The sequence below is a fragment of the Mesoplodon mirus genome (assembly GCF_964341445.2).
Source record: "Mesoplodon mirus genome assembly, chromosome: X".
Classification (NCBI taxonomy): domain Eukaryota; kingdom Metazoa; phylum Chordata; class Mammalia; order Artiodactyla; family Ziphiidae; genus Mesoplodon; species Mesoplodon mirus.
Window position 1 is genome coordinate 82,959,646 of NC_138981.1, and position 14,733 is coordinate 82,974,378.

The window sequence follows — 14,733 nt, forward strand, 5'->3', positions numbered from 1 at the left end:
GCCACAACTACTGAAGCCCACACACCTAGAGCCCATGCTCTGCAGCAAAGAGACGCCACCGCAATGAGAAGCCCGTGCACCACAACGAAGAGTAACCCCTGCTCACCACAACTAGAAAAAGCCCACATGCACAGCAATGAAGACCCAACACAGGCAAAATAAATTAAATAAATAAATAAATAAATTTAAAAAAAAGAAGAAGAAGAGATATAGTTGAATGTTTGTCAAATGTCTCTGGCTAGAGAAAGACTTCCTAAGGTTAACAATAAAGGAATGGATCACAGTGTAAAAGATCGATCAACTTATTGGGCAAGGGATATGACCAACAGTTAAAGGAAGAAATATAAATGGATAATAACATATGAAAAATTCCACTTTACTAAGATTTGAAGAAGGGCCAAAAGAATCAGATGCCATTAGTCACTTTTCATATTAGCACATTTAAAAAAAATTAATACCCAACAATAAGACAGACAAATTCATTTACTTACTGCCGATTGGATTTAAATTAATACAAGTATTCTGGAATACAATTTGGACTTAATTTTGCATACTTAACAATGCCACTTCTACACATGATGTATATAATAAGATATAAACTATAAGGATATTCATTGCAAGGCTTTGTATAATAGCAAAAACTTGGAAGCAACCTACATGTCCAACAGTAGAGAAATGGTTAACCAAATTGTGACATATTTATATAAAAAGAAGAGTATGTGGCCATTAAAAATCATGTTTTCAATATCATGTTTCAGAAGTTTAAAGACATGGAAAATTTCTACAATAAAATGTTAAATGAAAAAGTAGAACACCAATTAGAATATATAGTTCGAGCTCAACTTTTTTTTTTTTTTAAAGACATTATTCTGGTAAGTGAAGAGAATGAATCTAGTCAACAAACTGGCTGTCCTCCACCAAGAGGTTAGACCCAAGCCTAATTCTGTTGCCACTTTCCTTCCAGTCGTTTCTAGTGAGTGAGAAACTGTATCAAGTCAGGATCTCCAAAAGCACAGAAAAAAACATAAACTGTTTTGGAATCATGGGACAGAAGGGAAAAAAAAAGATGTAAGTTCATATGATATGATTTCACTATAACAGTCTAAAATAATTATCTTTCATCAGTGTTTGGCATGCAAATAGCTACTCAATAGACATTTCCCAAAGCAACCTAAAGTTTTCCTGGTTTTCTTAGCCTGAGCTGCGCAAATCCCATCCTCTGTTTGCTCTTTTTGCTGGGAACAATGCCTGTCCATTAATGGTCAATCTGCCACACCATCATTTTTGAAGAGCTTTGGAGAAAAGAAAGCTCACAGTAAATTGCAGAGGCTTTCTTTTCCTTTGTTTTCTAGCCAACTAATTATCATTAAAACGGGATGTTTTGTAGCACAATGTGCAGTATGTGCCAGGCACACTTATTTTATGTTACCCTATTGGGAGAGTATAGTTGCATTGTGTTAGGTCAACGTTGATACATCTAACGTGCCTATGAAGAACCAGGAAGGAAACAGTTCTTCTACAGACAACAGATGGATGCCTAGCCTGGGGAGAAATGAATAATGGACATGGTCTTTTTATCACATGTTTTCAATCTCAACTTGACCTACTCATGCAATATCCAACACACAGCCCTGTACCTTTGGCATACACTCACTTTATTAGAGGAGTAATTAAACGTTCCCAGGTTACATTCCACAGGCTTGAGTCCTTTGGTCTATCTCACACCACATTTTGTTTAAGCTTTATCTATCATATGCTTATTCCTCAGTTATCTCACTTTGACAAAGTTTTCAGTAGGAAGGAAATTAGCAGAGTAGATTTAGGTATGATCTGAAATTTTGTGACATTCAGGTATTTCATGGATGATGTGCTTTGTACATAGTTGTTGAATAAATGATTGCATGAATGAATTTTACAGCAATACAATAACAGGTTTAATCTATTCACTCAGGACTCTATTGGGAAGGTTTTGAGATGAATGCCAAATCAATTTATGCTCAGAAAAAGCATAGAGCTTCCTGCTCTTATGACAGTGGAGAAAGGCTTGAAAGTGGTTTGAACTGGTTAACCTGATATTCACAATGTGCAGAATCATGTCAAAGCTGGACCATGTATTTATATTCTCTTTTTGTGACAGATTGGCATATTGTTTTAGGTTTGGTCACCCCTCCTCCATGGACTGCACATTTTCATATAACTATCCCCCTCTCTTCAATTTCACACTATGACCAGGTTACTGTCTGTAATATCAGAATCTTTTCACCTTCACATAGGGCATCAAGCCTTTGGTGACCAAAAAGAATCTGATAGGGTATGTATGCCCAACTATGGTGGACTTAGAGCGTACATCTTGGGATGGACATCTCAGGCTCTACTGTTGCATTAATCCTTGTGTTTACAAACAATAGAATCCCTTAGTGAATTCTTAGACCATGAGGATACATTGGACTCTCTAGGCTTTCTTATTCACTGTGTTACCTCATACATTCAGAAAATGGAAAGAGAGGAACATTATGACAAATCATGTTCCCTCAACCTCTGATGAAATGTATTTTCCTGTATCTCATTGCACAATATACCCAACAAGTATACACACATAGCCTGATGCCTCCCCCCATCTTCCTCTCTTTCATTTCCAGAAACACAACAAGGCAAATTGGAAAGGGAAGCCACTACTTATTAACAAAGCCCTCTGCATCACCTCAGGTAAATACATATTTTTTAAACTATTGACTTTTTGGAGGAGAGACTCCTATTTTTTTCCCTGTAAACTATTCTAGTATCAGTAGTGTTGGGAGAATAAGACTGGGTAGAAAAGTGGATTTGGTTCAGTCTGGGACTCCTGGAGCTCTCAAATCATATCACATGGGCACCTGCCTCCTTCACCTATGTTTCCAAATAGGAAGTGCAGTCACTCTCACAATCACCCAAATTACTCCATCACCCCAACAGCAATAATAACTAGCATTTGCTCTTTTCTCATAAATTTAATGCCAACCATGTGTCCTGACCTTATGAGGGTCAAACCACTGATTTTTTACCCATTAGAATTTAATACTATAAATATAGAAGTTGTATTTTTAAATATTCAGTGATTCTCAATCTCTGCCTCAAAGAAGGCATGAATCCAAGTATGAAAATTGCTATCATTAGATTTCGAGCTATTAGACTGTGAGAAGAGATGAATATTTATATTCATATATATCTATATTATATATACATATAACATATTATCGTCCAAACTGCACTTCTACCTGATCCATACAGCTCTAAAGTATAAATATATTTTGTACCTAAAATAGTTTTAACATACATATAGAGAATCGTAAATAAATCACAGAAACCCAGAGCAGTCTTGCTGTCATTGTTTCCTTTTTCTTCTTTTTAACATCTTTATTGGAGTATAATTGCTTTACAATGTTGTGTTAGTTTCTGCTGTATAACAAAGCGAATCAGTTATATGTATACATATATCCCCATATGCCCTCCCTCTTGCATCTCCCCCCCATCCCACCCCTCTAGGTGGTCACAAAGCACCAAGCTAATCTCCCCGTGTGATGTAGCTGCTTCACACTAGCTATCTATTTTACATTTAGTAGTGTATATATGTCAGTGTTACTCTCTCACTTTGTCCCAGCTTACCCTTCCCTCTCCCCGTGTCCTCAAGTCCATTCTTTACGTCTGCATCTTTAATCCTGTCCTGCCCCTAGGTTCATGAGAACCATTTTTTTTTAGATTCCATATATATGTGTTAACATACGGTATTTGCTTCTGACTTACTTCACTCTGTATGACAGACTCTAGGTCCATCTACATCACTACAAATAACTCAATTTCATTTCATTTTATGGCTGAGTAATATTCCATTGTATATATGTGCCATATCTTCTTTATCCATTCATCTGTCAATTGACACTTAGGTTGCTTCCATGTCCTGGCTATTGTAAATAAAGCTGTAATGAACATTGTGGTACATGACTCTTTTTGAACTATGGTTTTCTCAGGGTATATGCCCAGTAGTGGGATTGCTGGGTCATATGGTAGTCATATTTTTAGTTTTTTAAGGAACCTTCATACTGTTCTCCATAGTGGCTGTATCATTTACATTCCCACCAACAGTGTAAGAGTGTTCCATCTCATCCACATCCTCTCCAGCATTTATTGTTTGTAGATTTTTTGATGATGGACATTCTGACCAGTGTGAGGTGATACCTCATTGTGGTTTTGATTTGCATTTCTCTAATGATTAGTGATATTGAGCATCCTTTCATGTGTTTGTTGGCAACTTGTATATCTTCTTAGGAGAAATGTCTATTTGGTCTTCTGCCCATTTTTGGATTGGGTTGTTTGTTTTTTTGATATTAAGATGCATGAGCTGCTTGTATATTATGGAGAATAATCCTTTGTCAGTTGCTTCATTTGCAAATATTTTCTCCCATTCTGAGGGTTGTCTTTTGGTCTTGTTTATGGTTTTCTTTGCTATGCAAAAGCTTTTAAGTTTCATTAGGTCCCATTTGTTTATTTTTGTTTTTATTTCCATTTCTCTAGGAGGTGGGTCAAAAAGGATCTTGCTGTGATTTATGACAGAGAGTGTTCTGCTGATGTTTTCCTCTAAGAGTTTGATAGTGTCTGGCCTTACATTTAGGTCTTTAATCCATTTTCAGTTTAGTTTTGTATATGGTGCTCAGGAGTGTTCTAACTTCATTCTTTTCCATGTAGCTGTCCAGTTTTCCCAGCACCACTTATCGAAGAGGCTGTCTTTTCTCCATTGTATATTCTTGCCTCCTTTATCAAAAATAAGGTGACCATATGTGCGTGGTTTTATCTCTGGGCTTTCTATCATGTTCCATTGATCTATATTTCTGTTTTTGTGCCACTACCATATTGTCTTGACTACTGTAGCTTTGTAGTATAGTCTGAAGTCAGGAAGCCTGATTCCTCCAGCTCCATTTTTCTTTCTCAACATTGCTTTGACTATTCGGGGTCTTTTGTGTTTCCATACAAATTGTGAAATTTTTGTTCTAGTTCTGTGAAAAATGCCATTGGTAGCTTGATAGAGATTGAATTGAATCTGTACATTGTTTTGGGTAGTATATTTTCAAAATGTTGATTCTTTAAATCCAAGAACATGGTATAGCTCTCCATCCATTTGTATCATCTTTAATTTCTTTCATCAGTGTCTTATAGTTTTGTGCATACATGTCTTTTGTCTCCCTAGGTAGGTTTATCCTGAAGTATTTCATTCTTTTTGTTGCAATGGTAAATGGGAGTGTTTCCTTAATTTCTCTTTCAGATTTTTCGTCATTAGTTTATAGGAATGCCTAAGATTTCTGTGCATTAATTTTGTATCACTCTACTTTACCAAATTCATTGATTAGCTCTAGGAGTTTTCTGGTAGCATCTTTAGGATTCTCTATGTATAGTATCATCACCTGCAAACAGTGACAGTTTTACTTCTTCTTTTCCGATTTGGATTCCTTTTATTTCTTTTTCTTCTCTGATTGCCATGGCTAAAATTTCCAAAACTATGTTGAATAACAGTGGTGAGATTGGGCAACCTTGCCTTGTTCCTGATCTCAGAGAAAATGGTTTCAGTTTTTCACTGTTGCGAATGATGTTGGCTGTGGGTTTGTCATATATGGCCTTTATTATGTTGAGGAAGTTTCCCTCTATGCCGACTTTCTGGAGAGTTTTTATCATAAATGTGTGTTGAATATTGTCGAAGCTTTTTCTGCATCTATTGAGATGGTCATATGGTTTTCATCCTTCAGTTTGTTAATATGATGTATCACATTGATTGATTTGCATATACTGAAGAATCCTTTCATTCCTGGGATAAACCCCACTTGATTATGGTGTATGATCCTTTTAATGTGCTGTTGGATTCTGTTTGCTTGTATTTTGTTGAGGATTTTTGCACCTATGTTCATCAGTAATATTGGCCTGCAGTTTTATTTTTTTGTGACATCTTTCTCTGGTTTTGGTGTCAGGGTGATGGTGGCCTCAAAGAATGAGTTTGGGAGTGTTCCTCCCTCTGCTATATTTTGGAAGAGTTTGAGAAGGATTGGTGTTAGCTCTTCTCTAAATGTTTGATAGAATTTGCCTGTGAAGCCATCTGATCCTGGGCTTTTGTTTGTTGGAAGCTTCTTAATGACAGTTTCAATTTCAGTGCTTGTGACTGGTCTGCTTATATTTTCTATTTCTTCCTGGTTCAGTCTCAGAAGGTTGTGCTTTTATAAGAATTCATCCATTTCTTCCAGGATGTCCATTTTATTGGCATAGAGTTGCTTGTAGTAATCTCTCATGATCTTTTGTATTTCTGCAGTGTCAGTTGTTACTTCTCCTTTTTAATTTCAAATTCTGTTGATTTGAGTCTTCTCCCTTTTCTTCTTGATGAGTCTGGCTAATGGTTTATCAATTTTGTTTACTTCTCAAAGAACCAGCTTTTAGTTTTATTGGTCTTTACCTTTGTTTCTTTCATTTCTTTTTCATGTATTTCTGATGGGATCTTTATGATTTCTTTCCTTCTGCTAACTTTGCCGGGTTTTTTGTTCTTTCTCTAATTGCTTCAGGTGTAAGTTTAGGTTGCTTATTTGAGATGTTTCTTGTTTCTTGAGGCAGGATTGTATTGCTATAAACGTCCCTCTTAGAACTGATTTTGCTGCATCCCATAGCTTTTGGGTCATCATGTTTTCATTGGCATTTGTCTCTAGGTATTTTTTGATTTCCTCTTTGATTTCTTCAGTGATCTCTTGGTTATTTAGTAGCATATTGTTTAGCCTCCATGTGTTTGTATTTTTTACAGATCTTTTCCTGTAATTGATATTTAGTCTCATAGCATTGTGGTCGGAAAAGGTACTTGATATGATTTCAGTTTTCTTAAATTTACCAAGGCTTGATTTGTGACCCAAGATATGATCTATCCTGAAGAATGTTCCATGAGTACTTGAGAAGAAAGTGTATTCTGTTGTTTTTGGATGGAATGTCCTATAAATATCAATTAAGTCCATCTTGTTTAATGTGGCATTTAAAGCTTGTGTTTCCTTATTTTTTTTCATTTTGGATGATCTGTCCATTGGTGAAAGTGGGGTGTTAAAGTCCCCTACTATGATTGTGTTACTGTCGATTTCCCCTTTTATGGCTGTTAGCATTTGCCTTATGTATTGTGGTGCTCCTGTGTTGGGTGCATAAATGTTTACAATTGTTGTATCTTCTTCTTGGATTGATCCCTTGATCATTATATAGTGTCCTTCTTTGTCTCTTGTAATAGTCTTTATTTTAAAGTCTATTTTGTCTGATATGTGAATTGCTACTCCAGCTTTCTTTGATTTCCATTTGCATGGAATACCTTTCTCCATCCCCTCACTTTCAGTCTGTATGTGTCCCTAGGTCTGAAGTGGGTCTCTTGTAGACAGCATATATACGGGTCTTGTTTTTGTATCCATTATGCCAATCTATGTCTTTTGGTTGGAGCACTTAATCCATTTACATTTAAGGTAGTTATCGATATGTATGTTCCTATTACCATTTTCTTAATTGTTTTGGGTTTGTTTTTGTAGGCCTCTTCCTCCTCGTGTTTTCTGCTTAGAAAAGTTCCTTTAGCATTTGTTGTAAAGCTGGTTTGGTGGTGCTGAATTCTCTTAACTTTTGCATGTCTGTAAAGTTTGTAATTTCTCCATCACACCTGAATGAGGGCTTCCCTGGTGGTGCAGTGGTTGAGAGTCCTCCTGCCGATGCAGGGGACACGGGTTCGTGCCCCGGTCTGGGAAGATCCCACATGCCGCGGATCAGCTAGGCCTGTGAGCCATGGCCGCTGAGCCTGCACGTCCGGAGCCTGTGCTCCGCAACAGGAGAGGCCACAATAGTGAGAGGCCTGCGTACCGCAAAAAAACAAAAACAAAAAAATACCTGAATGAGATCCTTGCTGAATAGAGTAATCTTGGTTGTAATTTTTTCTCTTCATCACTTTAAATACGTCCTGCCACTCCCTTCTGGCTTGCAGAGTTTGAGCTGAAAGGTCAGCTCTTAACCTTGTGGGGATTCTCTTGTATGTTATTTCTTGCTCTTCCCCTGCTGCTTTTAATATTTTTTCTTTGTATTTAATTTTTGACAGTTTGATTAATATGTGCTTTGACCTGTTTCTACTTGGATTTGTCCTGTATGGGACTCTCTGTGCTTCCTGGGCTTGATTGATTATTTCCTTTCCCATGTTAGGGAGGTTTTCAACTATAATCTCTTCAAATATTTTCTCAGTCTCTTTTTCTCTCTTCTTCTGAGACCGCTTTAAGTTGAATGTTGGTACATTTAATGTTGTCCCAGAGGTCTCTGGGACCCGTCCTCAATCTTTTCATGCTTTTTTCTTTATTCTGCTCTGTGGTATTTCCACTATTTTATCTTCCAGGTCACTTATCCATTCTTCTGCCTCATTCATTCTGCTATTCATTTCTTCTAGAGAATTTTAAATTCATTTATTGTGTTGTTCATCATTGTTTGTTTGGTCTTTAGTTCTTCTAAGTCCTTGTTAAACGTTTCTTTTATTTTTCTCCATTCTATTTCCAAGATTTTGGATTATCTTTACTACACTTGCTGTGAATTCTTTTTCAGGTAGACTGCCTATTTCCTCTTCATTTGTTTGGTCTGGTGGGTTTTTACCTTGCTCCTTCATCTGCTGTGTTTTTCTCTGTCTTCTCATTTTGTTTAACTTACTGTGTTTGGGGTTTCCTTTGCACAGGCTGCAGGTTCATAGTTCCCATTGTTTTTGGTGTCTGCCCCTAATGGGTGAGGTTGGTTCAGTGGGTTGTTTAGGCTTCCTGGTGGAGGGGACTGGTGCCTGTGTTCTGGTGGGTGGGGCTGGATCTTGTGTTTCTGGTGGGCAGGGCCGCATCCCATGGTGTGTTTTGGGGTGTTTGTGAGCTTAGTATGATTTTAGGCAGCCTCTCTGCTAATGGGTGCGTTTGTGTTCCTGTCTTGCTAGTTGTTTGGCATGGGACATCCAGCACTGGAGCTTGCTGGCCATTGGGTGGAGCTGGGTCTTAGCGTTGAGGCAGAGATCTCTGGGAGAGCTCTCGCTGATTGATATTATGGGAGGCCAGGAGGTTTCTGGTGTCCCGTGTCCTGAACTCAGCTCTCCTACCTCAGAGGCTCAGGCCTGACACCAGGCCAGAGCACCAAGACCCTGTCAGCAACACAGCTCAGAAGAAAAAGGAAAAAAAAAGAAAGAAAAGAAAGAAAAATTAAAAATAATTTAAAAATTCTTTTAATTATTAAAATAAAAAATAAAATGAAGAGAACAACCAAACCAATAAACAAATCCACCAATGATAACAAGCACTAAAAACTAAACTAAGATAAACATAAAAATCAGAAACAAATCAGTTACAGACTGCAAACCCCAAGTCTACAGTTGCTCCTGAAGTCCACCGCCTCAATTTTGGGACAATTCATTGTCTGTTCAGGTATTCCACATATGCAAGTACATCAAGTTGATTATGGGGATTTAATCTGATGCCTCTGAGACTGCCAGGAAAAATTTCCCTTTCTCTTCTTTGTTTGCATAGCTCCTGGGGTTCAGCTTTGGTTTTGACCCCATCTCTGCATGTACGTCGCCCTCAGGCATCTGTTCCCTACCCATACAGGAAGGGGTTAAAGCAGCAGCTGATTAGGGTGCTCTTGCTCATTCAGACCATGGAGAGGGAGGGGTACAGTAGTCATAATTGGAATGCGGGGCCAGCCTGCAGCGACAGAGGCTGCCGTGACTTTGCAAAAGCCTGAGGTGTGCCGTGTGTTCTTCCAGGGACGTTGTCCCTGGATCACGGAACCCTGACATTGGCGGGTTGCCCAGGCTCCTCGGGTAGGGGTGTGTGGATAGTGACCTGTGCTTGCACACAGGATTCTTGGTGGCAGCAGCAGCAGCCTTAGCGTTTCATGCCCATCTCTGGTGTCCGTGCTGATAGCTGCGCCGCCACGGCTCACGCCTGTCTTTGAAGCTCATTTAGGTGGTGTTCTGGATCTCCTCTCTTGCCTCTTAGACAGTTCCAGACTTTTTCCCGGATTCCCTCCCAGTTAGCTGTGGTGCACTAGCCCCCTTCAGGCTGTGTTCACGCAGCCAACCCCAGTCCTCTCCCTGGGATCTGACCTCCGAAGCCCGAGCCTCAGCTCCCAGCCCCCACCCTCCCTGGTGGGTGAACTGACAAGCCTGCCAGGCAGGTGAGTGATCATTGGCAGTGATCCTCTGTGTGGGAATCTCTCCATTTTGCCCTCTGTACCCCTGTTGCTGCGCTCTCTTCCGTGGTTCCTAAGCTTCCCCTTCGCCACTCCCTGTCTCTGCCAGTGAAGGGGCTTCCTAGTGTGTGGAAACTTTTCCTCCTTCACAGCTCCCTCCCAGAGGTGCAGGTCCTGTCCCTATTCTTTTGTCTCTGTTTTTTCTTTTTTCTTTTGCCCTACCCAGGTACGTGGGGGAGTTTCTTGCCTTTGGGGAAATTTGAGGTCTTCTGCCAGCATTCAGTAGGTGTTCTGTAGGAGTTGTTCCACATGTAGATGTATTTTTTGTGTGTGTGTGGTATGCAGGCCTCTCACTGTTGTGGCCTCTCCCACTGTAGAGCACAGGCTCCTGACACGCAGGCCCAGCGGCCATGGCTCACGGGCCCAGCCACCCTGCAGCATGTGGGATCGTCCCGGACCGGGGCACGAACCCATGTCCCCTGCATCGGCAGGCGGACTCTCAACCACTGCGCCACCAGGGAAGCCCCTAGATGTATTTTTGATGTATTTGTGGGGAGGAAGGTGATCTCCACGTCTTACTCCTCCACTATCTTGAAGGTCCCCCGCTGCCATTGTTTCTAGTGTCATTTTCTCATAAACAATGTTGGAGGTTGACATTTCCAAAATACAAGTGATGGCCCTTCAGGATTGCTTCTACTTATAATTATCTCATATACATAGGTACCAATTAGGTACCAAAAAAATTTAAAGAGAGAGAGACAGAAAGAGAAGGAAGGGAGGGATAGAGGGAGGGAAGGAGAGAGGAAGGGACGAAATATAGAATAATTCTCTCTTGTGTATGCCAAGAGCTGGATTTGGGCCGTCAACCAGTGTTTATCCTGCCTTCCAAAAGCTTCAGTGTCCTTTCCCCAGTTCATTTTAACTTGAAAGTTTATTTTCTCACACCAGATGCTACCAAGACAGTTGCAGGTTGATGTGAATCCTGTCATCACTTCATTACTGCTGCAAGGCTAGGTTTTAGTATGTGGTACGTCTCTTGAATCCAGTGGTCAGTGAGGGGTGGTATGGGGTACCAATAGCATTCCTGGAGTGAGTGTGAATGCCAGCTGACCTTAGTGTGTAGGACCACCAAGGCACAAGCCTTTTTTCTGAGCTGGGACAATCCTCTGTAAATGGTACCATCATTCTCATATCTGATAGCTTTAACACTGAATACTTAAATGCTAGCAATGCAATGGTAGCCATCATATTATAATCTCATTTGTAAATGTCTTCTAAGAAGTCCCAAACCAATCTGTATGCAAACCAGTGACATCTAAGTAATAAGCCCTTTATCTAGGAATGTTATCTTTACATTTTTAGCTGAATTGTGATCCATATCACAAACTAAATAATGGATTTTTTAATGGTATCTTTAAAAGGATGCCCAAATAATCCATCACTCAGATATATCTCTGAATAGAGAAAACATCTCTTTCTTTCTCACCTCTCAGTGATATTATTGCATTATAAGGCACTTTGAGCTTATGGCTGGTTGGTTCAGTGCACTCATTCTGTGGTGTTAATGAGGCCAAGGTTATGGAGGCCAGTTAGCTTTTGCTCTGTGTACTGACCACAGACTACCCGGAATCACTCAAGAAACAGTAGCACAGATGAGAAAGATCCCATGGCAAAACCTGAACATTTCTCACAGTCCATCCTCCCCATGGGACAGGCAGAATGTGCTCCTTGGGTATGATCTTAGGGAGGAAATGAGTAGGAGCCTGGGAGGCTCCAACATCTACCTCTGAACAAAGCAGGCCTGACATTTAGGCATTAACTTTGCATTATAATCCCCTGTCATACCATTGATTTGCTGTGTAACCTTCATCACTAAAGCAGAGATAATAGGATAGAATGAAATGTGCTCACCCCCCGGGGATGTTGTGTGAATTAGCAAATTAATGAGTGTAAAGTGTTAGCATTTATGTAAATGCTGGTAGTTGTCATTATTTCTAGGGACCTAGTCTCATTCTAAATAGAGAATCTAAGTGCATTATGTTTTTGTCAGAAAGGGATTTTCACCGACATCAGTTGCATTTAAGCTGAGCGTAAAACGGAGGTGATAATAACATAGTAGTGATCATCACAATGCAGAGCTGTAAACCTTTTTCCTATTAAAGCTAAAACTATTTTCAGCAACTTTCAATGCTTTTAAACTTTGCTTTCCAAGCTTTGTGCCAACAGTTCTCTCTACAGTGATTATTTTTCCCGTGACGGGTGAGGGGAATGGGACGTATTCATTATTCAGTCCCATAATGACTATATAATGTATTGAATTTGTTTACATCACATAATCAGGCAAAGACTTGGTAACTGATTTGATTGCCATATATTGCAATCATTGTAAAAAATAAAAACTCTTCTTTGCTCTGCCCACGCTGGTGTGCTCTAGACATAGCCAACATACAGATTGAAAACTCATGGGGAATTGAAGTGCTTTCCAACAAAAGGCACTGTACATAGATCCTTTCAATTTAACATCTTTACCAAGGAATTTTGTTGTCGCCTGCTATTTCCAAGGGGACTGTGCTTGAGCGAATTCTTCCATCTCTTTTATCACTCTGACTTCACTTACCAAGAAAAGTCATTTAATGCTGATTGCAAACTCTTGAACTCAGCCTGGGAGCTGCAGCATGAACGCCTCAGATGTTGGCTCCTTGTTATTTACATATTCATTTGAAGTAATTTTTCAGGACTGTTTGAAAACCTCTCTCAACCTGACATCACGTAAGAGCTGGGATCTAAAGCTCACCATGTTTTTGGTTCTTTTTCTCTTTGTCTTACAGATAACAGACGAGTACCTTTGGAAAGGTCACGCTCTCGCCACAATGGAGCTGTCTCATCTAAGTGATTCCCGATGCCAAAGAATATGAAAATACTTAAAAGTAAACAAAATCATACATTTTGGGAAGAACAAAACATCATGCACTCAAGGGATGGAGAGGAAATAAGTACATTTCTGCAAAGATCAAGCTAAGCTAGATGCAATAGTGTGCATATGTAAAGTTATTGCAAGACTCCTCCCACAGTTACACTAATACGAACACAATTACCAGGATTATAAAACATGCGTTCCCTTTTAGTGTAAAGATGTGTATTATTTGTTACTGTGTGTGGCCTGACTGTGATGATGAAAAGTGTAAGAAATTGAAGAGTTCCAAAGACTTTCAAGACCATTCAGTCTGTCAAAAATGTATAATATTATAACTCAAATTTGAAGTCACCCCCCCCCAAAAAAGGAAGTAAAGAGAAAAAAAAAGAATAGAAAGATAGTCAGTCAATGTCTACTTCTGATTCCTATTATATAGAAAAGGAAAAGGCCAGTGAAAATGTGTATGTTAATGGTTTGGAAAGGCACTGATATTGCACACTCTATAAAAGAAGCCATTTTTGGAAACTCAGAAAAAGTACTGCTTCACCCCCCGTCAAGTTACTTAGAATCTTATCTCAAGTGAAAGTTGATGGATTCATCTGCTTCGGCTGAAATTAAACTTATCATTAATCTAGAGTTTCAGCATGATATTGCAGGCACTTATCATTGCTAAAAATAAGCCAGAAAGTTTAACAGAAGCAGTTAGTTAGAGAAAATGATTTAAACTTTATTTAAAGAGGTATTTTCTAATTATGCACATATATCTACTTTATACAAATACTTTATATGGCTGTTTTTGAGGAAAACCTCACATTTTAATGTTTATGCTAGGGCTGACCCTGCAAATTCTGTTACCTTTATTCAGATTTTTAAAGGTAAATATTGCTCTCTGTTCTCCATGGTTTATTTCTTCTCTCTATTGCTTCTTTCTCCCACAACCCCCTTGAAAGCAGGGAATAGAGTTCTAGGAGACCTGAGGGGAAAAAGATTTCTCTCCGCAGGAGGCAGCAGAAAACTGTCCGAAAGGTCAGTTGTTTTATCATCTGCCTTTCTACTCCCCTTTCCAGTTCCGCCATGGTGATCTGAAGAAGAAAAAGAAATTATATGTATGTATCTGTATATATGTGTATATATTTATATCTCCTGCTACAATAATTCCACATCCCAGTGACTAAGTGAACTTCTCAATCATCATCATACTTATTTACCTTATATTAACAAATTCAAATGATGCTGCCGAAACAACTCTAGGAGGAAAAAACAGGCTCTACATTTTTCTTAAAAAGATGAGGGAGGAAAAGTTATACTTAACTTGTCTATTATTTTTAAAAATGCATTGTAATAATGTATAACTTCTCTGGACTAATCCATGCAGATGATTGTAAAAGATTTCTTATATGTATATTTCTTATAAAGAAAATCCTATTTCTACTTCCTCCAAAGCACATTATAGACATTCAGAAAGAACAAGTGACTGGCTTGGCAAGTCACTCCCTGAGATAATGTAACCAAGTGACCAATAGCTCACAGTTTCCTTTTTATAGATGTACAGTGATTCAAACTTCTGCCTTTTCCTCCAGTGCATTCTTACTTGGGTC

General features: G+C 39.1%; 1 protein-coding gene across 4 annotated transcripts in view; it reads left to right on the forward strand.

Annotated features, from left to right (window-relative positions):
* Positions 1 to 13,531, forward strand: part of DIAPH2 (diaphanous related formin 2) — an 886,034-nt gene extending 872,503 nt beyond the window's left edge. For 3 of the 4 annotated variants that reach the window (XM_082609568.1, XM_082609565.1, XM_082609567.1), the window contains one exon: positions 13,050 to 13,531. In XM_082609568.1, the coding sequence (XP_082465694.1) occupies positions 13,050 to 13,114 (65 nt within the window). In that variant the 3' untranslated portion in view covers positions 13,115 to 13,531. Of the gene's footprint in view, positions 1 to 2,639; positions 2,707 to 13,049 lie in introns of all 4 variants that reach the window. The other variant, XM_082609566.1, reaches the window with a different exon arrangement.
* Positions 13,532 to 14,733: the final 1,202 nt, after the last annotated feature.